The sequence below is a fragment of the Rhea americana genome, unplaced genomic scaffold (assembly GCF_003343005.1).
Source record: "Rhea americana isolate MKP2758 unplaced genomic scaffold, rheAme1 scaffold_30, whole genome shotgun sequence".
Lineage (NCBI taxonomy): Eukaryota > Metazoa > Chordata > Aves > Rheiformes > Rheidae > Rhea > Rhea americana.
In genome coordinates this window covers 978210-1004518 of record NW_028186424.1, presented here as the reverse complement: position 1 = coordinate 1004518, position 26309 = coordinate 978210, and the positions used below count along the sequence as shown (strand labels likewise).

Here is a 26309-nt window from a genome sequence, read left to right as displayed (position 1 = left end):
TTCTATAAAACAATACACAGTGGTGAGAAAAAAGGTGTTTTTCAGCATAATCAGAATCATATTTTTAGTCTACCTACTCCAAGTATACAGCACAAATTAAACTAGCTCTTGAAACTAAAGTCAAAAATCTCTCGTGATGTGGCAATAGTTTTGTATAGGAAAATGATTTACGCCAAAAATCAGTTTGCAAACGTTAATGAAAAGGAATACAAATAAATTGGTAATTGGGATACAGACCTTTCCTTCTATATGTTAGATTAAGGCAACCACTTTAATAACAATAGGAGGTTCTTAAGTGGTCAAATAACTCTTGATAATCTAGTCAGCTGTTAATTTTYTAAAAGGGTACACAAACAAAGTATATGCTGATTGTTACTGCCTTATTATTTCATCAAAAGGTACCTTGCTTAGTCTGTTTTATTTCAGGAAATGTGCAGAGCATTTTAGAATGCTTCCTCTCTAGTACAAACTGTATTAAGCTGAGTGTAATGACCTCTAAAGATAAATGATTAGAAAGGATTAAGCATAGTATTTTATGTAATTATGTTCTTATTTACAGAAGAGTCCACAGCTGCAACGAAGAAAAGAAAGCCTCCAGCAAGACTGAATATTCATTCTGCATTCTGGATTTTGGCRTCAATTGCTGTGACGTATTACTTCGAGTTTTTTAAAACCGTTAAAGAARCTATTCAGGCAGATAGGTAAGGTACCTTTTCTTACTAAAAGTTGTGTGTTGCTCTTGCAGGCACATTCAGATTATTACTTCTGGCTGTCGTGGTTTAAATCTTGGATAAAAAAGATAGGCAATAGGAAATGAGAGGTTGGTTTGTTTTTTTTTGTTTTTTTTTTCTCTCTTGCTCTGTGGAGGAGCTACTTTGTAAGGTAATCCTGTGATGCCACATTTGGCTACAGTGCTGGAAAACAGAACTCGTAATTTGTCCCCAGTATCTTAGTCTCTCAATCCTCCTTTACCTATTGAAGAAAATGCATTGTATCTTGCTTTACACTGAAATAATTAAAGTGCTTCTGCAGAGAAATAATACCTTCAGCTTGAAGTTGCTACTTTGTCTAGTCAAAGTTGTGTTCCTGAAAATGTGATGAGTAAAGAAATGTCATTAATTATCAAAAACTATAGAATAACACCTAAATGTGAGATAGCAACTTCTTAATTTYGTGTCTCTAAGTTATTTTGATGACTGTTCTAGAGAACAGGAAACATCAGTTTTCAGTGAGTTGAATCAATTAGCRCGAACCTTCATCAGCTTTCTCAAAGTGTAGAATCATTATTGGATCTTTCAAGTATTTTTGAAGACTAAATACAGAAATATGTAGGCACATGCTTAATTACTATGCTAATGATTTCAGTGAGGCTTTTTGGAGCAGGAATGTTAAGTGTCTCTAAGTTTTAAGTGTCTTACACTCTAGGACTGCACATCTTAAATGAAATTTCTTATTCCACTTACCACTTTCTGAAATCACTTGAATTGTACTTGGTTCACAAAAAGGTCTGAAAATCTTAAAATTCCTACCTAAAGGTATGTAGACTTAAACTATTCAATATGTAGAGTAGACTATTTAGGGTAGTGTGTATTATGGATATATGACCGTGAGAATTGATTTGTAACAAAGTTCCAAAATAATGTGCATAAATAGAAGGATAGGCTAGGGAGAATACATCCTTGGTTCAAAGATGATGCCAAGATAGGAAGAGCTATGAATACTTTGAAAGACAGGATTTAATTTCCCATGAGTATCAGTGGATTCGGATCACTTCTCAAGCTGGAGAAATAGAATGTACAAGAAAGTTAAAATTCAATAGAGACAGATACACATGTGCTTAAGAAGGAGAACTCTAATATGTAGAAGCAAAATGGAGAACAGTAAGTACAGTGCTATAGAAAAGAATGTGGAAATTGTTACATACCACATACCAGTATCAACCAACCCAATTGTTACTTGGAGGGAAAGAAGCAATGTGTTTGATATATCCAGTAGAAATTTTTGTAAGTACCAGGTGAAATATAATTTTCCATACCGTGCTGGTAAGGCCCCATCTAGAAAATTGTGTTCATCCAGGGCGTCCTGTACCAAGAAAGAAATAAAGGAACTGTAGAAACACTGAAAGAAACAAAGGTAACATTTTCTCATGAGCTGTTATTAATTTTGGAAATTAAATATATTTTATATTTTTAATAAAGTCAGTAGTTTCATTTTAGTAGGAGTTAATCTTGAGCTTGAGTTTACTGTACAAAATTGGATAATGTTAATAACTTGTTACAGGAAAATTCAAATTTTCTTATTTACTAATCACACAAATCAAATCCCATATGCAGCCAACAGACAGAAGTAAAAATCGATTTTTTTTGCAAATGCTGAGTCTTTATTATTACGCTAATGTTTAAGTAAGTACAATACTTGAGGTTTCTTGAAATCCTACATGATAAAATTTGCTTTTTATATAGGCTGTGCTGAGCCATCTATGTACATGCACAATTTGTTTTAACAACAGCCTTTTAATATTGTATCTTTAAGTTTACACCTAAGTAGAAGAAATCTCTGCCTATTTTGTTGAAAGTGTGGAGGTTTTAGTCATATTTTTATCAAAAAAGCTAAAATCTTTCTTTAAGCATCAAAATGAAGTTAACTTCTCTAGAAGATTTCTAGACTTCTTTGAGCAGGCTAGTGAAAGATAGGTGAAATAACTTCTATGGAATTATTTTCAATGGGACTGATGGATGGCAAATATTTTGAGAGAGTTCAGAAAGCACCAGCAGCTGAAAATATCTCAAATACTGGTTCGTTGTCATGTGTGTCAGCACGTAGAAACTAAACATAGCATTGCTCTGTGCTGAGATTCTTTGGAACTGATGTTCTGGACATGGTCTGGATACATCCTTCATCTATTTGTCTGTAGATAGAAACTAGTGTCTCCAAGATGAGGTGGAGATTGTGGGTGTCTTCAGCTGCTTTCTGAAGGATCCTGGCTTCCTCCGTTGTTATTTAAGTAGATTATAGCAACTAATTTTTTAATGCAGGTGTCTCGGAATTATCCRGGTATCAAAATAGCATAAGATATTTATTGCACTATACCAGAGCAAATGTTACCTGGAGTACACAGCAYCTTGATGACTGTCTGTATTTTAGTCATCAAACTGCAGTAGCAAGAATTCACTTTTTTTCTGTTAGTTGCTAAATATACATTCCCGTATGTTTCAGATTGTATTAAAGTGCACCTTCCCTGCCAAGCTGTCTTTCCCATCKTACTCTGGAAGTCTATCCTTAAGTAGGCTCAAATGCATGGTTTCCTAAATAATCACATACTCTATGCTATAGTGATTCTGAGTTTGCCATCTTGGATTTCCATACTRTTTTTTTCAGCAACTGTAAAGAAAATGTTCCATCCTGCTAATCTGTTAAATTTGAGAGTTCATAAACTTGGAAGCTTATTAAAAGCCTTCTACAACATTTCTGTTGCACAAAAATCAGTAAAGTCTAAGTTATACTGCATAGCTGCAGTAGGGCCTATTTTATTTCATTACTTGCAAACTATTTTTAGTGTGGTAGTATAGTAAATTACTGACAAGGTCTRTTGCACTGTATTTGAAGAAAAATAAATGACAAGAATAATGCATTATGAAATCAACTTCAGCAGTTATGCATATTAGACATCTTTAGAAAGACAAAAGTACCTATTTTGCAAAAGCAATTTAAGAGAAAACTTTTCAACAGCTTTACAGCAATCTGTAAATTTAACAGGTAGTTCCTCTTCTGTTTTTAAAGTAGACTGAAGATTAATACGCAAACTGAAATGTGATGGTACTTACTGATGCTTTTTTCCTCCCACAGTTGGTGGTTTGCCTCTGGCAGTTGTTTATTGGCTGCATGTTTATCTGTTGCTTTTTACTGCATAGTGTATCTTGAGTGGTATTGTGGAATTGAGGACTATGATGCAAGGTATCCAGTACTGATACCCATCACAACAACTACCTTTATTGCAGCAGCAATATGGTAAGTTTGAATACTGTGGATATACAAATTTTTTTGCAAAACCTTTGCAAATCCAACTATGTTAATAGACTCATTTTTATTAAAAGTATAATTTCTGTAATTTTGCTGAACATACTGGTAACCGTACCAGTTCTACTTAGCATCCATAATTTCTTCCACTTTCAAAATTCATCCAGGAGGCTACCTTTTTATCACCTYTAATGTTTAGGTGTCCATATGTCTTTTCATTAATAGTCCCTTTTAGGTAAATAAGACTGACTGTGGAGTTACATATTACTCTGCTAGTAATAGTGGTAGGTCTATCTAAATTTCTTTAAACATAGAAGATGGTTTTCATGACAAATCTGGTAGGAAACAAACATCAGCATTAAAAACAGAAACGCCAGTGTATTGAAACAATATTTTTTGGTTGTTGATACACTGTTTAATATGACAGTGAACTCTCTGTAACTGTTGGAAAGATGACAAACTTGGCCAGAGATCTGTAATATTTGAATCTGCATATTAAATGCACTTTTAAATGTAACTGATGTTTTCTGTTTCAAAAATTTGGGGGAAACAGAATTCCTTTGACTTGTTAATGTAAATTGCTCGTCTCTTCCAACTGTATGTTGAGTTTACAAATTAAGAAAAGAGTGTATTTCTAGGTGGGGATATTATTCCAGATCGGTTCCTATTACAGAGTTCTTCACTATCAAGCCTAATCTACAAGTAGAAAACACATACTGAAATTTATATTTTAACTATTCTTATGTGTATTTTAGGAGATTGTATCTTGTCAGATAATGGTGCTTTTAGTAAGAGCTATTTTCTTTATAAAAATATAGGAATTGGAGTTGAGCAAATATGCGTGCGAGTAAAAATGAAAAGATATAAAAAATTATGTGTGCGTATGTGTGTAAGTATATGTATCTGCCTTCTAAATGAAAGCTGGTTCTTTTAAGTTCAGATGTTACATCTGAACAACRCCAGTTCATGATCTTTAGCAAATTTGTTGCAGTGATAGGAATGAAAGGAATAATGAAGAAGAAGAAAAAGGTCCCTATAGTTTAGAATCAGTCAGATTCATAATGTTTCTAATTCTGTCATAAAAATGTTAGTCGTTCCCCCACCCCCTTTCTGTTCAGGTAGCTTATTCTCAAATCTACTTAGCTAGAGGTACAAATTAAGGCTCATCTGCGTTGCCATGCATGCCCATGGAACAGTCAAGAGTATTTTGTTTTCAGATGCTTCATACACAAGAGATTTTGAAAGCAAAAATGTATATATACCCCTGAAGGGATTGAGTGAACTTGTTCAGTGTAAAATCCTCAGCTGCTGAAGTTCAAGGATGAGCTGTCAGTAAAAAAAAGTAGTAAACCAAGCTACCAGTTAATAATAAATTGGTGCTAGTTTTGGTTTCCTTTCAAGTCATAAAGAAAYGAGCATTTTTCCAGGTGGAGTCGTTTAAGTCTCATTTCTTGTGCCAAGTTTTCTTTGTGTGACTGGTATTTCTGTAATATAACAGCAGATCTTATCTAAAACTTCTTGCTTTCATTCCCAGTTTCAACATTGCCCTATGGCCTGTCTGGTCATTTATCACACCTTTGTTGCTCTTCACTCAGTTTATGGGTGTTGTGATGCTTGTGTCACTCCTGGGATAAGTCCTTCAGGTAAACATCTGTTGAATTATTTAAGCACATAAACGTATTGTTGCGTGAACTGCTTTGTTAGACAAACAATTTAAGGATTCATTTTTGTGTTCTGTTGGKAGTTACTGGACAATATGCAAGGATCATAAGGGGAAGTACCCTTTTTGCTCTTCCCTAAGATTTTCTTCTGGATTATGAAAGGATGGAACTAGTGAGAACCAGTGGCTTTTGGGAGTTTGGGTCAAGTATCTGCAGGTTTACCTGAACTGGAAAAACTTCTCAGAGAAGTTGCTTGACCTGACAGTAAGGGGGATAAGGCTGTTACTGTTCGTATGTAACTGTCTCTTTCTCTCTCTCTTATTCAAATCTTTGTCCTATCTCTGTCTTCCAGTATGCTATTTTCATTCTTCTGCACAGTCCATATCTGCCTGTTATGTGGAAAGTTGCCACATATCAGAAGTTATCAGATCTTCCTGAAAAACAGCTTCTTTAGGGGAAAACAGATGTTTTGTTGACCTGAAAAAATCATCTTTACTAACTGACCTGTTGTGAGGGGTTCTCATGCCCTTTGTTAGAATCCTGTAAAATTAAAAGGCCTAATCAGCAAAACATCAAATACAGTTTAGCATATGGAATTAGGGGCATCCTCTATATCACAGATGTCCAAGTTTTCCAGTGAGGTGAATCCTTCAGCAGGACTTGCTTCTTGTTCTTTTTCAGGAGAATGTAGGGAAGCCAACTGATTTTCGCTTTCCATCACAAATCCGTTCCAGTGAGGAAGTCTATCCAGCGTTTTTAAGAATGCAACAGGAAGAAAGGCTGCATTTTTTGAGTGATACTTCTTATAGTACCAGAGCTGTAGGCAAAAAAAAAAAAAATCTAATATTTGGGACACTGCATTTATTTGCCTAAACCACTGAAGACGTGTATCTTTTCTTAATTCCTGGATATCAAGAAGCCGATTTTTTTAAGGAGGTAATTAATTTGGATCATACTCTGACAAAAGCTATGCCCTCCTGAAAAATATGGTACTTCCCTCAGAACCTCTTTACTGTAGTATAGGAGTTTGAGTCACACTTGCTAATGCAAACTTCTTCAGTTCATGTTCGTTCCTTCTGCCACTAGGCACATTCTGGTGAGCACTGGAAGGAGATGGGGAGAGTAGGCTTTGTGGTCTGTTAGAACCTTGATCATATTAGTAGACTAAAACAACAATTCTACATTAAATTATACTTAGGTGGACCTAGAAAATGCGAAGTAAAAATGAATTACAAATGTTCTGAACAGCTGAACCTTATGAAAATGTTCAGTTTTTCTATGTGAACAAATGAATTCTATTATACAGCAAACTGCACTGTACTTGGTTGCAAAGTCATCTAACTAATCAATATCAAATTAGTACAACATACAGTCAGTATGTAGAGAGACTAAAGCTATCCTTACTGTTTTTTAAAGTTGGATTTGGATTTTTTTTTTCTCTCAGCTTCATGTGAGGACTCACATAGCTGTTATTCTGCAGAGTGAATGTCACTTAAATCACATTCCAGTGTTTTGATACAGTTTTTAATACTTCTTGTTTGCTATAACTAATACTATAAAGACTACTTGATTTTAAAATCATATAGAAATAATCCTGGTTAAGCCACTGGCTGTGAAGAAGCAACTTCACAGATGCTTCTGTTTGATTAGCAAAGAACAGAAAGGCAAATAGGTTTGACATCTCTTAGTAACAAAACTTTTTGTCATGGCTTTGTAAAGCTTTTGTTTGTATTTCCATATTAAGCAGATGGGTAGGTGAGTTGTACATTCCTATGTCCTATTTGCTGAAAAATCTTAGAATCATGAAATCATTTAGGTGGGAAGGGACCTCCAGAGGTGACCTAGTGCAACTTCCTGCTCAGAGCAGCTCTATTGATTTGAAAGTAATTGATATTTAAATTCCAGTGTTGTGTGCTTTTAATACTATATTTGAATTGACACTGTTGCTATTTGGAAACTTTATATGCACTTGTAAACTTATCTATAGATGACACATAGATACTTCTTGATCTATTAAACTTGTAACATTATGTAGGAAATGTAGGAAAGATTTTATTACCTAATTTCTTGACTTCAGTCAAGTCTAGTGTTGGGGAAAAAAAGAAATGGGATCTGAGTAAGGGCCTAGAAAACTAGTTGAAGTTTACACCATTGTTAACGTGATGGTGCCTTCAGTGAAATAAATGGGTTACATTTTTGCTGATACAGTTTGTCTGTAGCCAAAGATGGATGGTCAATCTGCAAATGACCAGCAATATAACAAACAATTGTCACACTAGATAAGAAGATAAGAGCACAAAGCAAATTCTTTTGATAGATGCACAGTTTTCCAGTACTCAGAATGTTTTTGATCTGTAAATTAACTTTTCTTTCTTAACAGCGCTTATTAATGAAGTTGCCATTTTTCTTCCTCAGTAATAGAGAGACCGATATTAACTTAAATGCTATTAGCCACACACAGATGGGAAAATAAAATAGCATTGTTTTTTACTTTGGTTGAGACACTTTAAGCATCTGGAAACCTGGACAGCATCTGGTCCTTAGATAGTTTTATATGAAGCATTGTGTTAAATACTTTCAAACCTACACTTTTTGGAAGATGCAAGTGTGTAGAATGCTGGGATTGAAATTTGTTAAATATTACTTCTTGTGGCTGTTGCTTGAAGTCTAGACTGTAAGAAGAGATTATGTTCTTAATTCTGACTTTAAATTCACACCACACTATGTGAAATGTTCTATAGTGAACAAGATGTCTTAAGCAGCCATTGTTTCATTGTGTACTGACAGCAACTTTTTTTCCACTGTAAAGGAGAAAATCCTCATATTCATCCTCAATACTCGTCTGGTCAACCAAAATAAAATGGGTAGCACTACTGTTGTTATACGAGCTTGTAGAGTAAATTAACAGATTGATCTGTTTAGTATTTCAGTTTTTGAAAAATTAGTTGTTCTTCTAATCTTAAAGGAGCAAATTGCTTATCTTATGGTCTTCATATTTTAATAATTCGACAATTTTACATCACATAAGCATGTACTTTTGAGTAACTTTTTATTATATTTAAATGTGCTTTTGCTCAGGGAGGTAGTCATCACTGCATTTGTGTTTATCGACTATATAAATGCTGGAGGTGCTTTAAGTTGCCTTGTACTCTTCAATTAAAGTTACTATTTACTACATGATTTTTCAGATTTATTCTTCTGGGCATCTTAAACTTTGTATAAAAGTTATCAATTATTTTTCAGTACTTAATTGTATAATAACCRTCTAATTACACTGTTCTTGGGGACTCTCAGAGTATCAGTGTGCTTGTCTAGGAAAATTTGACTTGGAATTTGTATGTCTTTCATGACCTTTCAGTTGGGTTTGTTATTTAAGGTGTCATGCTATTCTGTATGTCTTAAGAGAGGTATTTCCCCTCTGGCTACTTTGATGTTTTTTTCGTAAATATAAGATATGCCCACTGTACAAAAGTCCTGCAGAGTCTTTCACTTGCAATACACAATACTTTCACAATGCAATACTCATCCATTAACCTGCTCAAAAGAAAGCAGTGTTGAATCTTTTAAGAATTTGAAACAGTATTTGCTGAAATTAGGATCCTCTTGATTTTTTGGCCTGGCAAAAATATTCATACCCATTCCTGTTCTATGTATTCCTTGCTTTCAATATTTTCCCTTCCCACCAAATCAAGAACTGAGAGGGGAGACATTATAAAAAGGTATCTTAATAGTTTCCTGAAAACAGTAGTTAGATGGTAAAAATCCCTACATTTAGGCTTCAAACCACCATAGGTGTTTTCTGTATCCRTTTACATTAAATTAATTTGACAATGAGAATATATAGAATGCCAGCACCAAAGAGCTTTTCTTCCCAGCCACCACTGTAGAATTATCTTAAAATATAAATAAATGTCCAGAAAGTAAGAGTTATATACAGAGCTTCTCTAAGCAGGTGATAAGATTAAAGCAACTTTCTCAGTTGTTTATTAAAGGTTACATTTGCAAAAATAAAAATAGGCAGGACTTGACATTTCCATAAGCTTTAGAAAATGATGGATAATAGTTCTGAGCTAAAGGTGGTGGGGCCTTAACTCTTTGTCTAATTATGCCCCTTTTATTTTATACTGTTCTTAAAAGACATTTCTGAATATGACTCTTAATACTTGGGGGAGAAAACTCTTATTCATCTCTGGCTTCAGAAGAGAAAAAGCTTAAAACCTCTTTATGTTTTATCAGAGTAAATAGAGTAAAATAGATACTGTGCTTTCATTCCTTCCCTTTTTTATMTATAATTGAACTGGTGGCTTAATTTCAGAACTGTAATGAGACCTGGACCATGCACTGTTCTGAAAAACAAACCCCTTCCTCCCCCCAGTGCTTTGGGTATTTGATAGGCTACGAACAGATAATAAGTAAAAATGTAAGACCTGCCTGGCCAGAGCAAGGACTGGTCTGTCTTCGTATTTGGCCTCCAAGCTGTCGCTAGATATCTGCATATTTAGCAATAAGAGGAATTATGACTTTTCTTCCTTCAGATTATACCCAACAAAATACCATTTGAAATATTTAATATTTTATACTAGGATCTCTCGACCCCTATAGGCAGTCAACTGGTCCTCCAAATCTTGAGACTTCGTTATGTCAGTATCTAACTATATGTTATATATTCTGTACATTCTCATTGTCAAATTAATTTAATGTAAATGGATACAGAAAACACCTATGGTGGTTTGAAGCCTAAAAGTAGGGATTTTTACCATCTAACTACTGACAGTAAGTAAGATACTGTCAGTAAGTTACAGTTGCACAATTAAATCTATAAATGAGGAAAAGGAATAAATAAGAAATAGATTACTTTGAGCTCACTTGCAGCTCATTTGTTGCTACTCCAGCTAGCAATCAGCTGTAATATTCTGTTGTCAGAATAGTATTTACCAGAAGAAAAAAAAATCGCTGCCTTCGAAAGGACAAATATCACAGGCTCAGCATACAGTTCTGCTGTTTGGGGAGCAGGCCTGCCATGTCTACGTCCATCTGCTCTCTCCACCGCTTCTCCGTTTGTCATCTGAGAGACAGGATGTGCTGACAATTGTGAAGAACAGAGAATAGTGCTGAGAGGATTGGCACTCACGAGCTGTAAAGATTTGGGAGGGGAGGAGAGTGCAGAGGCTGTAGGAAACCTGCTCTTTCTCCATCCTGCTCTAAGTGTTCATGAAGGAGTCAGATYAGTTAAGTCCAAGTTGACTACAGTCCAGATACGATGCCCATAGGAACAATGGGAACAGTGGGTGAGACACTAAAAGACAACAGAAGTGTAAACCCCTGGTTCCTGAGCCTGATGGCAGGAGAATAAGTCTGACATCCCAAGGGTGGGCTCAGTCAAGAGGCCCATACTGAGAAGGGTGCAATAGGGTCTTAGAGCTGTGAAGGACCAGGCTCTATCATAACCAGCAGGCTTAAGTTCACAACAACAAATCAGCGTTCATTAAGACGGGTTTGAGCCAAGTCATGACAGCAATTCATTAAGCAGTGTGCAATTATGTCTATCTTAATTGACTACTTAGGTTTAAATGCTAGTATCAGCAAGTAAGTTATTAAAACTGTGAGTCTTAGGCTGGAATTCGGCTTGATGCTATTTATCTGCAAAGYTGTTTTAGAGCAGGAAAAAAAGCAGCAGAAAACTTGCTGATCCATGAAGACTCACCTTTGGCACATATAAGCATTTTCTTTGAATTTGGGCAGATGGGGGCAAGTTAAAGAGCATTTTGATTTACCGTTTGGCCTGCGGGTCAGGCTCCACCTGCCCCCATYCTCGCTTTCTCTAAGCGCGTCCCAGGGCTGCTGGCCATTCTTTGGCCTTCCAGTGAAGGAGATTAATCGTTAGGGATGTTTTGTTCTCTGGTTGTTTTCTTTCCCTGTCTCCCTTTCTAGAGGACATGTTGCACCTTGCAGTGCTCTCTCCACGTGGATGTAAGCCCAATGCCTCTCCCTCCAAGTGGCCCTACAGGCTTCGTTTCCCCCTCTGCAAAGAAACTTGACCATCTTTGCTAAATAATTTCTCTGTTAACCCTGATCTTAACCCTAGCTGTTAGGGGCTGCTAGGCTGAGCTTAAGGCAGGACCCCCCCCCAGCCACTGCCCATACAAACCCCTTCCTCAGCAGCTTTCCCTTTGCAGCCTGCCTTTCCCTGAGGCCACCCCAGCCCCCCCAGCCCCGCTGCCTGGTGGCGGGCAGTGGCTGCCGGAGGAGGCTCGCCGGGGGCAGCAGCCCCGCTCCGCCCCCAGCTGCCGGTGGGGGACGGGCCAGTAGACAGCCTCGGGGCTCCCCAGGGGAAGAGGGCTGTCTGYCTGCCTGCAGCGCCCAGCCAGCGCTGTGGGAGATGGAGAAAGCCCCCSGCTCCCCTTCTGTGGGGGGCAGCTACCCACAAAAAAACGCCGAGATCCTCAGCAGTCAGTACGGCATCAACCTGTTCCTGGCTGGGCTGTTACTCACCTTCGCCTGGGCTGTGCATGCTGTGGGCATCAGCAAGAGCCACCTGCTCTCCTACCTCATCACCCTGATGCTCATCCAACTTCTGTGGATGCTGTGGTACCTCTGCAGGAGCTGCACGCAGAGGAGGCTGATCCGTGAGAAGGATACGCACGCCGGAGCCCGCTGGCTGAAGTGTAAGTACCACTGAAGGTGCGCTGGTCCTGGCCCTCTGCTTGGCAGGRCCTGCGTGAGCACTGAGCCAGGGAGTTCTGTACCGTCACCTGCCTCTGCCACCCCATTACTACCCGTCTCCCTCCCAGGCATGAGATATTCAGGTGTTCGTGGTCCTATGCATATGCAGTGCACTCAAATATACACTTAAGCTCAGCTCAGTAAGAGATTACCTCCAGAGCATTTTATAATCTTGCACCCTCCCGTATCAGACTATGCTAGCAGCAATTGAAAAATAAAATAGTATTTGGAAGAGATAATTATGAGGGTATCATGCATCTCTCCTGGAGGAATTACCGTCTTTTCCAGGCAATACAGTGCAACTTATTTTAGCCTAGCASTGGTCAGAAAGGTCCTCAAGCTCTCTCTATACCAATGTAAATCAGATTCCCATTTATGTCTGTACAGTGATGCCTTAAAAACACCTCATGTTAGACAGAAGAGGGCAATATCTCTGGACAGAGCAGTTTGCAGCTTAAGCACATAAAACACCTATCTAAACAAGGAAGCTAAAGCTAGCATTAACCTGTAGGAAAACTATACAAGTTTGCAAGGGGCTACCMTTGCAAAGATGGGGTGTGATGGCCCCTTTTTTGCAGTCAGGTGCCTAATGGAGGTAAAAATACAAASCTATGTTTCATGAAGGTGGTTGAGGGATGTATCACAGAGTCACATAGACAGGAATGCTGTGTTTCTGTGTCACAAGAAAACTCAGATGAACACTGTAGAATAACAGGCAAGCCCAGTTTTACCAATTGGCTCTTTTCTATTCTCTGCACTCACTGTAAATGGTAGGTTTGAAAGTGAGTGTGTTAAATGAAACAGCTTTGCCATACAGTCATTAATTCCTGCATGAGATAAAAACAAATTATCACAGCAGCAGCTAATGAAAAGTTCAGATGAAAATTCCCAAAATATCTAAAACCTGATTATTTTGAAAAATAAGGTGTAGTGTTGAAATTTATTTTGTTCTCAACCTCAGTGGTTGCATGTCTTTTTCTTTGCAGCTATTAACAATTACGCTGTGTGAATTGCTCAGGGAAAATCTTTTTTTATGTTTAACATTATACAGCTGTAGTCTGTAGATTCTCTCCTGAGGTATGAAATACCTGTACCAGCTGTTGAATTGTTCTCCTTGGTAATTCATTGCTTACCAAAATAATATTCAGTTCTCAAGTATTTTACAAATATTAGCCTATGTGGTATAAATCCTGCTGAAATTCATTATGGCAGATTTCAGTCTGGTCCTATTTTGGACCRAGTTATGCTATTTTTACTCAGTAGCTTTTTCCYCCAAAATAGGGAATAAATACTGCTTTAACAAGGGTACGTACAGTCTGCCCTTTTGGCAYGGCATTCACAGCATTTCATTTGTCCTAGAGGATGTAAGGAATCACTAAAATTTAGAAATAAGATACTGGAGTGAACTACTAGGTTACCATATCCATTTATTTTACCTGGACAGTATTGCTCTTTGTAATACATTCTCAAGTGATGCAGATTCCACAGATTCTCTTAGATGTCTATGCTGCAATTGAGCAAATTCCCCCTTGGGGGAAAACTTCCTACATTTTCCTATTCTTCGAAGTTTCTTGTAGTTACAACAAGCCTACAAAACTCCTTTATCTTGTGTTGGTAACAGAAAACTTATCCGAGTAAAGAAAAAACTGAGGAAGCAACTCCTCTGCCAGAATCCCTTTTGCCTTCCTCTATATCAATGATTTTGTCATAGAAATTATTTATCTGGAAAAATAGTCAAAAAAGATGGAAAAGGGACATCATTCAGCTTGGAGAAAAGTCTTCATAAGCCTTTCGGCAAGGAGTTCTTTGCAATTTTTGAGTATCTCTATCAGCTACTTCTGAAGACTGTTTCTGCTCTCATTGTTAGAGAAAGTATCTATAGATTAATGAGTATAAAATATAAACATATACTCRGTATGTTTTCATGATTCACTTCAGACTATGAATTATCATTTTAGTGAAAGTGGAGATACATTTTAGTGAAAGCTGGCTACTTGCAACATTGTACTATAATGAATATTGAAAAGAACTACTTAGCCAGAGCACCTTACAACTGAGTCCTTGCGTGTAGTTAACAAAGCTAGAAAGACAAATGGCAAATTTACAAAAATTGCCCATGGAAAGGCTTCCTTCAACCTTTTTGCACCTACGATACCAATAATGTGAACTGTAGAGCACAATTCTCTTCCAGCTTGTGTGGTAGATCAAGAACACCTCTTACAGTCTTTGCTAAGATATGCTAAGCATGACCCAAATAATTACCTGGAAACTTAGGAAAACATGTATGCATCGACTCTTATCCTTGACTTATTCCAAATGTTATTCCTCCCTGTATATTCTCCTGGAAAGAAAAAGCTGTGTGAATATTGTATTTCTCCAGCAGCACAACTTCTGTTTAAAGCATAGACAGCAAGTCAATTTACAAAGTTCTTGGCTGACTCCAACTTATATCTTTTTCCTGATTGTATTAAATGTCTATTACTTAAGCCCAAACAATATTTTGAGTTTAGAGTGGCATTTTCAGAACATTTTAAATGTATAATAATGGCTTCATTCTTCTCAACAGTTAGTAGAAAGAATTAAGCAAGCACTGAACGATACTGAAAGTCCTGTTCTTAATCTGCTAATATACAAAGGTTTTAACAAACGTTTGAAAACAATCTCGGTCTCCTGAGTAATAGGTACAAATGTCTATGGTGCTTGGAGTAAGTCATCAAACATTAAAAGAAATAACTCATAAAGTCTTCTGATCCCTGTAGGACAAAGGCAAAACTACTGATTTCAGTGGAAGCAGATTTGAGCCCACAAATCTCTGATATAGTTAAAGGAAACATGAGAAGAAATACTAAGGCATAAATCTGAATACTTCTAGTGAAAGAAACTTCATATTTTGTTTTGTATTTTTTTTGTCTCAATGGTCTGCTGGGCATTGATGTAAAACTAGTAGAACTCTACAGTCCAAATTCATGACCTTGTGAAATGCAACCAAGAGAGAGTAGAGCTTCAATACCGGTGGTCCCTGTGAAGACAAGGTCCATGTATAGCACAGATCAGTAATCTGCATTTGATTTTTATTTTTGTGGGTTTAAATCTGATCTTTTTCCTTTTATTCCCTTTCCCCTCTCTCCTTTTCTTCTTAGCAAATGCCTCCTCAGCAAGTATTCTCACTGAGCTAATTTGATGGTCAATGAAAGAAAGATTATAGAACTGGATCTTAGGACTCAAAACTTCAACATTATAAAATACATTTCCCACCAGTTTTGTTCTGACATTACTACCACACTAAAACAGTTTTCAGAGCTTGATCCTGCACCACAAATTCACTAAGAAATTATATTACTAGGGTCAGGAGTGGGGAATTAAATAACTTTCTGACACACTCTGTGAAGTCAGCATATGCATAACAATTTACTAGAGAATAACTGTGCAAGATTTTTATAATCTTTTTGCTTCAGAAGATATCATTTTGCCTCTTATTGAAACAATTATGATACACAAAAGTCCTAAGACAAATTGACACCTGTGAAACAAACTGATAGTTTACTACATGCTTTCTGAATCAACTATGAATCATAGTTCATCATATAATCAGATAATAATTTAGGTCAGAAGGTACCTCTTGAGTCATTAGCCCTGCTCAAAGTAGGTCCAATTAGAGCAAGTAAAATTATTTCAATAGTATTAAAAATTCTAATTTCCTTTAGAAAAATTTTAATTTTTAAAATAAGGCATATGGCTTGATTTCAAAACTAGATTAGAATTTTTCATGTTGTAATGCCATTTACTTCAATGCATAATGAATATGATACATTTGTTTAAATGTAGCATCCAGTCCCACATGAAATTAACTGACATAATAAATAAAAATAAAAATATACAAAATTATGCACTTACATGAACTGCAGGATTGAGTTCTTAGATTTTGAAATATGAAAGCAAAAGTTGTGGGGTAGGCAAACCCTCTCTTAGTAGAAACTACATTCCATAAATAATTTGACACTGTTTTTATTATAGAGATTTTCTTTGAAACAGAAAAATGAAGTCTTACTTGAGCTCATATCCTTGTAATTAAACTCTATTCTGAGATCCGTTTTTGTTTAATGTGGTAAAGGGTCAATGAAATGAATGAACCATTCATTCCATTTAAAAAATATATCTACCAAATGATTTTAACATATTTTTATAAATTTTGAGTTGATTTCTTGTCTGTATTGCAATATAAACCAAAGATGACTGTGTTAATGGACGATAAACAAAATGATTCCAAAACATTGGTAAATACATTTTGTTTTTATTATTTATATGTGATTAATTTTTATTGATGCAAGTTTAATAATACATTTATTATTAATTAAATTATTACATAGGTCAGTACAAGTCAAGTGGAGGATGTAGTGTTTAGAAGAGAGTCAAGATGTGATCCCATATCAAAAAATGTATTCATCAATGTCAACTCTAGTGATGTTATTTATTCTTCGAGGAATTACAAGGAAAGATTAAGTTATTCATTCTGATCTAAATTATAAGGTCCATAGCTAAATTTTTATCTCATCTTAATTCAAATAAGCCCATGTCAAATCCAGTGGAAGCTTCTCCGAATACGTCTGGAGAAAAAATCCCAAGCAAATGAAGAATTTGACTCAGTAATTTTATTGTCAGTTGTGCTTGGTCATACTGGTACAAAACCAATAATTAATAACATGCATTATCTTATCGTGAGTTTTTAGCAAACATTTACATCTCTGAAAGGAAAAGATTGTTATCAAGCAAGTAGAAATAGAAATGAATATTTAGAAAGTCCTTTAAAGTAGGAAAAACATATTTGGGTGCACATATTAGGAATCTCTTTTTCTGGTTAAAGCAATAGACGCTGAAATGAAATCTGAGCTCTCTGGTTCCTTCCTAGGAGAGCAAACCATCCACCTCGTTCTGGCTGTGCTCGCGGCAGCCYCCTGAACAAAGGCGGTGGCATTCCAAGCGATTGCGTTACCGCTCGCGGGCCCGGAGACTGTAACGTTATTGTTCAGCTCTCTCGAACGGGATAGTTTGCCGTGTGGCTGTATAGAGCATTAATTCATGCCCTGTGTAACTGCTTCAGGGCTACCGTTCCTTGCGAGGGAGATGCTGAGGCTGTCTGCAGGGTGCTGAGGGCCTTCAGATCCTTGGCCATTGCTGCACTGCCCCCCTGGGCTGGGCAGGGATGGTGAAGAGCTTTAATAACRTATTGGGTTATTGGAGTCTTTCATGAACTACAGCAGGGGCTTCAAGACATTGCTGACCCTCGAGTCAGTTATCTTTATATACATTGATCTGCTTTTATTTCTCTAAGCAAGATGTAGCATATTGATATGGATTATCTCAAGACATTGTAACTGTACATTAATGTTTTCTAMTATCTTTTTCATTTGCAGGTGGGATTACATTATTTGCAGTGATTACTTTAATTCTGGACTCTTTTAAAATTGGATATTATGTTGATTTTTCAAATTGTTTATCAGCAGTGGAAGGAATTTTTCCTGTTACACATGCAGTACATACTATCTTACAGGTAAAAGCCACCACATGCAGTTTTATGTTTTGTCTGTGTTTTTTTTTTTATGAAAAAATCTTTTGTCTTTTTGTCTTCAGTAGATTTTATGTTAATTTAATTTTCAAGCATATTAGAGGATAATTTTGAGTGCTAAATTCTTGTACATCTTTATCCTTTTTATGTGTAAATTCATGTTTGGCAACCTGAGAATTCAAGTAATCACACCTGCAGGTGTATGTATAGATATATATATGTACAGGTGTATGTATATATGTATATACCTATAYATATTAATTTAAGTCATAACTCTGACCTCTTTTATCTTTCTCTCTGAGGGTAAAAATCTGGTTTGGCTGAAATTGAAATGGTCATAATTTCACACTCTCAAGAACAAACCAAAAAATTAAGCCTTTTTCCTGTTGATCTGCACGTAGCATTCTTCATTATATGCAGTGACCTTGAGCTGGCAAGTTCCCGTCTACCACAAAATGGAGTGTGGATGCAACTGCACATARCAGAGCGGAACACAGGGAATAAGAATTCTAATTTTGATTTTACATCACCTAATGTTGCTGAACTGATCATTTACCTAGCTTAAAATAATGTAGTCTAGAATGTTAGCCTGATCACTCAAATAAAAGAGAACAAAAGTGATTTACTAGATATCTCTTATCCATGGCAAAACCATTCATGTTCTTAAAACTCAGGATAAAATTACAGCAGAGAGCATTCCTAATTATCTCTGTTACATGAAAAGCTAAAGGTGAGTTTACTATAGAATATATGTCAGATTCTGTTGTACTTTAATGAAGCATCATGGTGCTTGCCAATAAATCAATAAATATAAATATATTGGAACTGTGCAAAGAATGAACAAACACATATTTGCCTCTGACCTCCATCGTTTCAAGACAGCCTCATGCTATACTCTTTCACCAACAGAAGTCTCTTCGAGGCAATCAATGTTCTGYGAGCAAAAATGTGACTTTATGTTGTTATTGCTTTACCTTATTGACTTTTCTTATTTTCCATCCATCTTTTTCTTTTCAATRTCTAAATAGACCTTCAGAACTTACTGTGTTTAGTTTTGAAGAATGCTTTTGTGTTTGCTGTTAGATTTTACATCTATGCCAGAACTGGAGATTGAATGGTAGTATAACAGAATAAAGTGCTAATCACTTGTTTCATTTCAGACTATATCCTATAGTCTTTACATTTGGGATTTTGCAGTGGTCCTCCTTTCTTTTTTGAAATGTTTCATTAAATGAATGGATGAACACAGTACTATTTGCTACAAAGGGCAGCTGGATACTTGGTTTTCCACTAGCTGTACAAGCTCCGTTCCAGATTTCCAAAAGAGTCCATTAAATCTGTGTATCTTTGAGTCAGCCATCCTGAGCATTTGCTTGTCAACTCAATATTGTTATATCTCCCTCTCTTATTCTCCAGCCTGGGCTTTCTGCACTATACCTAAGTGCTACTTCATTCATTCCTAATGTGTTTGTGTCCCAAATTGATAAAACAATGTTTCTTCTTGCTTCCTGGATGCCCATTTTATTAATGGTTTATTAATAAAGTCTGGAATTCTTTCACTGATCTCTCTCCCTGCTTAGAATTATATATGTTTAGTAAACTGTATAAATTTAGCACACTGGGCCTACAGTAATCATACTGCTCTTTGCAGTTGGTAGTATTCTTTCCTTTGTCACTGAAATAAAAGTCTCACCAAATCCAAAAGCAAGGTATATTTTGGTGAGTCATACTGAAAATTTCTACTGTTGAGTCACTGATTTTGCACAAGAAATTTTAGGTACCTGGTGCCAGATGGGTTTGGGGTGAATGTCACAGGAAATCATGGGTTATTTCATGTAAGTAGAGATGGAGCTGCCTCAGTTTAAATCATCAGAGGATTTAATCCTGTGTTTTCCTCTAGAGATACACTTTACTTTTTGAGCATCATATATACTCATCAGTGCAATGACATTTCTCTGTATTCCTTTCATTTAGGTGTACTTTCTGTGGTGTCATGCAAAGGATATTATCCAGTCTTTCAAAACACTTGAAAGGTAAAGTGGATCTGATCCTCATCTGGAATGCTAGTAGGTACAGGTCTGTGCACAGCTTTAACACCTATGGTTTTACTGTATGAAGGACATGGAAAACTTGCAGATTGATTCTCCTCTTAATTGTGTTAGTATAAATTAAAAGTAGCTCCATTTACCCAAGTGAAAGAATAATCATTAGTCTGATTTTTTATATTAACACTGTGTTTATATTTTATAATACATGATAGTCACAGAATAAATATATTTTTATCATGAGACAGGAAAATGGACGATGTATGATACCATAAAACTACTTGCTTTTTTTCAGATGAAGGAAGCATCTTGTATGTGTCTTAGGATTATGTATTATATCATGTTATCTTTATTTAGCTACAGAAAGGGAATCTGCAGCAGCCATCTGCAGTCAGTGCAACATATCTGATGTATTTTATGTTGATCTTTGTCGAAAGCATTTTTTGGAGTAAGATGTGGGGAATACATACCCTCTCTCTGGCAGTATCCTGAATACTGAAATCAGTAAGCATCTGTGCATGTTTCTGACACTAGATCTTGGTTCTTGCAGTGTAACTGAAGTGTCTCATTCAGCTGAAATAGCTGAATATGTATGTTTGTTATAAAACCGAAGACTAGTCTTTGAAGTGGCAGAACCAGCTCCTATGCATCTTTTGTTTTGTGAGAATATGAATTAATATATATTAATTTATGTATACGTAGAATGTAAATATTGGTAACTTTTTAAATAGTCATCTCCAATTACCGAGTAAAAAAAAGTTATAAAAAAMCCTATACTCAGAAATCTCAGCTCTAGTGAAAATTGCCTTTTTCTTCTGCTACCTTGCATAAATGATTAAGCCTTATGCCAATGAGAATGCCAGTGAGGAGACTGATCACAGAAGGCTGGTAACATAAGCAGGTGAAACTGTTCATTAGAAGAATTTTTAAAATACTTAATTGCAAGTCCATCACTGAGAACAGTGGAGTAATAAAGAACTTTTTCTAGCTGAAGCAGCATTATCAGCATTGGTTGCAGGAGTATGACCTCTGGCAGAAATGGTAAGAGGTGAAAGGATCATGCCTAGGAAAGAGACACCATGGCATTTTACAAAAAAAAGTGAGTGCTAGGCAATTGAGAACAATTATTGTATGGATTTCATCAGGAAGTTTTGAGCCATTAACCCACTACTTTCTCTGATGCCTTTCTGTTTCACCAAGTCTGAATTTTCAAAGACTCTTGGAAACCTAGCCTCACTGTGCCAGAATGAAGAGGCACCACAGAAGGCTGTGAAAAGGACTTGCAAGACAATTAATCCTGTTGAGACTGTTTGGCCACTGTCATTAACATGAAGCTTGCTCAGCCCAAAGAATAAAAAACATAAGAGAGCATAACTAATAATAGCGGCATCCCACATATGGTTTAATACATTAAGCCACTGCATTTCTATAGTATTTTGTGAGTCTAACGTTCATTCTGCTCCATTGTGGAACATCTTTGCGGAGATTGGCTATGATTTGTTTTCCTACACTGACAACTAAATGATGCCCCTGCAGTGTCTACAGAAAGTTAATTCATTTTATTGAACATATACACAGGTATACTCTGTGCAGATTCTCTCAATAACTGATCTATTTTGTAGGTTTGGGGTTATCCATTCTGTGTTCACAAATTTACTCCTGTGGACAAATGGAGTGTTAACAGAGTCAAAACATCAACTTAATGAACATAAAGAAAGACTAATCACACTTGGTTTTGGGAACATAACAATAGGTAAGCTAAAGAGTGGATAAACCTTGGAACTTCTGCTCTAAAACAATCATACTAAATACTACATAGCAGTAGGACAGAACTGGGTATGTGCTGCAAAGTCATTCCTGAGMAAATGATCAGTTAATATCACAATTGAAATGATATATGATAATTAACATRTATGTAATTCAAGCTGTGGGTTTCTGTTTAGTGACCTTCCCTTTGGATGAGGTCCAGAACAACAACAGATGCTGGATTCAAGACAGTTTTTTAAAAAAACATTTCTTTTGAGTAATAACATTAGTAAAGAACAGCTTAATTAATAAATCAGAGAAGTAAATTGAACAAAACAAGACAAAAAACAAAACAAGAGTTTAATATTTAGAAAGTCATTGATAAAAACCAGGCATGGATAATCCTGCAAATCTCTCCCACGAGAGTGGTTACATATGGTGTGTAGTCCCATGGAATTCAGTGAAACAGCTTGCAAAGATAAAGATTATTCATTAGTGCYGCTTTGCAGGAGCCAGATTTTGCTCTAGGAGATTCTTTTGTTATAATGAACAATTTTGTCTTTCAGTAAGGTGGTGCAAGGCTCAASAAACATAACTGCTGCGATGTCTTCTACTTCCAAATGCCACTGAAACATAGGGAAATGAAAGGTTTTTACCTTTAAAATATGAACTAAAAGCTCTTACCAGCTATAAATTTCTTCCCATCTGTAAAATTTATCTGCACAGCTGATTGGATTTTGACTATGTTCACAGAGAAARGGGAGAGAGATTTTAAAGGGGAAGATGTTCACATTTTCCCACTCAATGAATTCAATGGTGCCTGTATCCTAACAGCTYCTTACTTTGTTCTTTAAAGCCAAATTATGAATCAATTTCTTTTTTGCCTACTTCTAGTCTAAATTAAAAAATTTTAGGCATTTTCTATCATTCTCACAAAAGTTCATGTTTGAGCAAAAAATTAATTTTAAAAACAGTTTAATAAGTATTATTTTCCGACACATAACCGTGTCAAAAAATATGCCCACATTTCTTCATCTCTTTGCAAGTCCTATCCTTTAGATGTACGGTAGTGCTACCAGTACTATCTAAGTTCTATTATTAATCAAGTAGCTGCATTGGTAGTTCAGAGATTCTCTTACAGAGCATTAGCAGAGAGCAGGCAAATTGCAGGTTATTGGCTCTTCGTGATACTTCCACTTGAAAAGTAGAAGCAGTGTTTCCTTATATTACTTCCTAAATACTCTGCTACCAGAATTGTTACATAATTGTACTGTTACCAGTAAAGTGTAGGAGAATATCCACTTTGGCACAGTGTTTATGAATATTGCTAAGCAGCTGAGTAGTGAAATTTGAGATTATACTTCAGTGAATACGCCAAAGCTTGCGTTGGGTTAGTGATTTAAATGACATAAGCTTTTTTTTTAAAGTGGCTAACTAAACAGTATGATGTATTTTACTGAAATCTTATCTTTCATGTCTTATTGTTGTTTSACTTTAAACGAGAACTCCTTGCCATGCACGGCATCTAATCTCTCCTTCTGTTTAGTTTTAGATGATCATGCACCTCAATGCAATTGTACAACAACAACGCTCTGCTCAATATTTTCTCAAGGAATATATTACCTATATCCTTTTAATATAGAGTACCATATTCTAGCATCCACGATGCTCTATGTCCTGTGGAAGAATATTGGACGCAAAGTAGAACACCATCAGCAACACAAAACCCCATTCAAATTCCATGGCATAACAGTTGGAATGATTTTTGGACTAATTGTGTTAATTAGCACAATAGCAAAAGTTGTTGTGTATTTAATTCAGATTGGACGTTCAAAAACCAAAAGTGAGTTAGCACTTACTATATTTTACTTGCATGCTATCTCTGTATTGGCTCTCATGTGCACTGCTGGAATTGTTGCCCTTTTAATTTACAGACTGGAGGATAGATCATTGGATAATTCAAAAAATCCTGCTAGAAAACTTGACGCAGAACTGCTGGTTGGCACAGCTGCAGGATCCTGGCTCCTCTCATGGGGTTCAATCCTAGCAATTATCTGTGCCCAAGCTCATCCAAAATATACATGGTATAATCTGCCTTATTCCATCCTGGTTATTATTGAGAAATACATTCAGAACCTCTTCATCATTGAATCCATACATCGTGAACAGGAAAAGGTGAATGATGATATTAAAACTCTTCGAATAGTCACTGTATCTAGGGGGAGCACTTTGTCACTTGCCCCCTCGTACAAAGAGATCTACAATGGAACGGCTGCTCATGGCCATGGAGAGTTGCCGTTCTTGCTTAATGGCAGCATCCGTGCGAGAGGAAACGATGGCAGTGGTGGGGCCAAAGAAGAAACAAGTCAGGTTAATTGTTCAGCCATGCATTCAGCCCCAGATTTCTCATTTTATAGCAGAAATTCAGTTACTAACAACAAGAGAAGGATTCTGAAGAACATTGCAGCGTTTTTATTCTTATGCAATCTTTCGGTAAGAAGTTTTGAGTATAATTCACAAGTTAATATCCAAAAGCTTCCCAACCTTTCAAGCCTGATAAATATATTAAAATTACGTAATTTATAGGTTACAGCAAGTAAATTTTACTTCTGCTGGAAGAATAAGTGTATATGTGCCTTTGGGGAACAAAGTTTATTTAAATGTGGAATAGATCCCGGAGACTAAACTCTTTTTAGTCACAGTACAAAAATTACATTAGCAGTGGAAGCTGAAATCCTCTTCTATCARCACACCCTAGCAACAACAGGGAGGGCTTATTTAGAGATTTTTGAAACTAAATTATAGTTCAGTGGGTCACAGTCATTGTGGGCTAGTCACTCATATTGCTGATGATTAATATTGGCATTGCGTTCTTTCTTTGCAGCTTTGGATACCACCGGCATTTGGTTGCCGCCCAGAATATGACAATGGACTAGAAGAAATAGTTTTTGGCTTTGAACCTTGGATAATTGTTGTGAACCTTGCAATGCCTTTTTCTATTTTCTATCGAATGCATTCAGCTGCCTCACTCTTTGAAGTCAATTGTAAAACATAGATCATATACGGTCCTTCACTGAACAATTGATTGAATAATTAATTACATAAATAACAGATGAATGAGTGGATGAATGGAAGAGTGAACATAGCAACAGCTGCTCAATACATAGAAAGTTCAATAAATATTTTTTAAAAGAAGGGACTATAGCTAGTAGCATGTAATATTTTTTATTTTTCCTCCTTCCACACATTTTGTTATAAATTTGGTTTTATTGTCTAGACTTTTCAATATCATACTAATGTCAGCTCTACATAGTGAAGYTAATTCAAATCTCCTTAGTCCTTGCCTCACTCATCTGGGATTTGTCCTCTATGTAATTTGTATTGCTTTATTTTCTTTAACTGTGGCCTTGGAAAGTGGTTTAAAAAAATCTATGGTTTAGGAAGGCAAATACGAGGGACTCCTAAAGAGAGTGATGCTCCTAAATCCACATAGTCACTCTGAATTCTTAATTCTTAGCTATGTTTTTATAATACAACCTGGAAAGATTTTCTATTTAGTTGGGATATAAAGCTTTCTGATTATTGATAGAAAAGCAACATATTATTTTATTAACTATATACCATGAAATCCAAATAAATAATGTGCAGATTTAGATATTATACTGTATATACTTTCTTTTGGTAAAACATATTTCAATTAATATATCTCCCTTGTCTAGTATTTACTGTATGACATAACCAAGAAATAAAGTTAATTCTGTTACTGAACTCTTTGGTCACAAATCCTTGAAACTTTTACGAGAAAAAGGGCCTTCTAGCTTATGTTATATAGCTATGTATCTTAGGTGTATATATTCTCTTGCCAGAACAGTATAGATTTCCAGTGTAATTTTTTTATGAACTGTTAACCTCTTTCTACTCTAGTCCCTCAGTTTAAAGCTAATCATGAGTATTTATATGGGGATGTTATAAAGCATAACTGATGCTTGTAGAAATCTATAGTGCCCTTGGCTGAGGATTTTACAAGCATGCTTTGCAAACTGATGGAACAGTTGCCTGAATTCTCATAAGACACTGAAAAGTTCAGTGCCTTGAAAGTTCTTCTGATTTGAACCTGAAAGATCATAAGACTGGAACAATGGTCTCTGGCAGTGTCTGGCACAGGATGCTACATGGGAGCAAGACGTTGGACRTAGGTATTTATCAGATAACCTTCCCATTATTAGTCCCAACTCACTAATAAGGTAATCCTAAATCTGATGATCCAGGAGCCTGCAACATTTCCGTCCCTAGCTCTTAAAAGGCGAGTTCCACTTATAACCACAGTTGTTGCTGCCATCTGTGTGGAAACAGTCATATTTTTGCATGGAGTGGAGAGATCCACTTTTGAGACAGGAAGATTAAGGAAAAATTACGACTAGTTTGTCAGCTCTCAGATCAAAACAAAAATTTTGACTTTCTACCACTAGATGGCAAACATAGATCATTCAATAAATTGATTACTTCTAGGAGGTCCTTCACATCACAATTAATCTTCCTTTGTGGTACATACAG

General features: G+C 36.2%; 2 protein-coding genes across 3 annotated transcripts; both read left to right on the top strand.

The window, feature by feature from the left end:
• The first annotated feature begins 475 nt into the window (after window positions 1-475).
• TMEM128 (transmembrane protein 128) lies at window positions 476-12345 on the top strand. Of its 2 annotated transcripts, none has more exons than XM_085309571.1 (4): window positions 476-701; window positions 3847-4008; window positions 5552-5660; window positions 12279-12345. In XM_085309571.1, exons 1-3 carry the CDS (start codon window positions 544-546, stop codon window positions 5649-5651), a joined length of 420 nt encoding a protein of 139 aa, XP_085165697.1. In that variant the 5' UTR covers window positions 476-543; the 3' UTR covers window positions 5652-5660; window positions 12279-12345. The 2 variants fall into 2 exon arrangements, with proteins under 2 accessions (XP_085165697.1, XP_085165696.1); XM_085309570.1 differs by lacking the exon at window positions 12279-12345 and adding an exon at window positions 6360-8855 and having other exon boundaries at window positions 494-701.
• OTOP1 (otopetrin 1) lies at window positions 11994-25491 on the top strand. Its single transcript, XM_085309569.1, has 6 exons — window positions 11994-12343; window positions 17813-17949; window positions 19939-19997; window positions 21632-21762; window positions 23302-24248; window positions 24640-25491. Exons 1-6 carry the CDS (start codon window positions 12058-12060, stop codon window positions 24808-24810), a joined length of 1731 nt encoding a protein of 576 aa, XP_085165695.1. The 5' UTR covers window positions 11994-12057; the 3' UTR covers window positions 24811-25491.
• The last annotated feature ends 818 nt before the right edge of the window (window positions 25492-26309 follow it).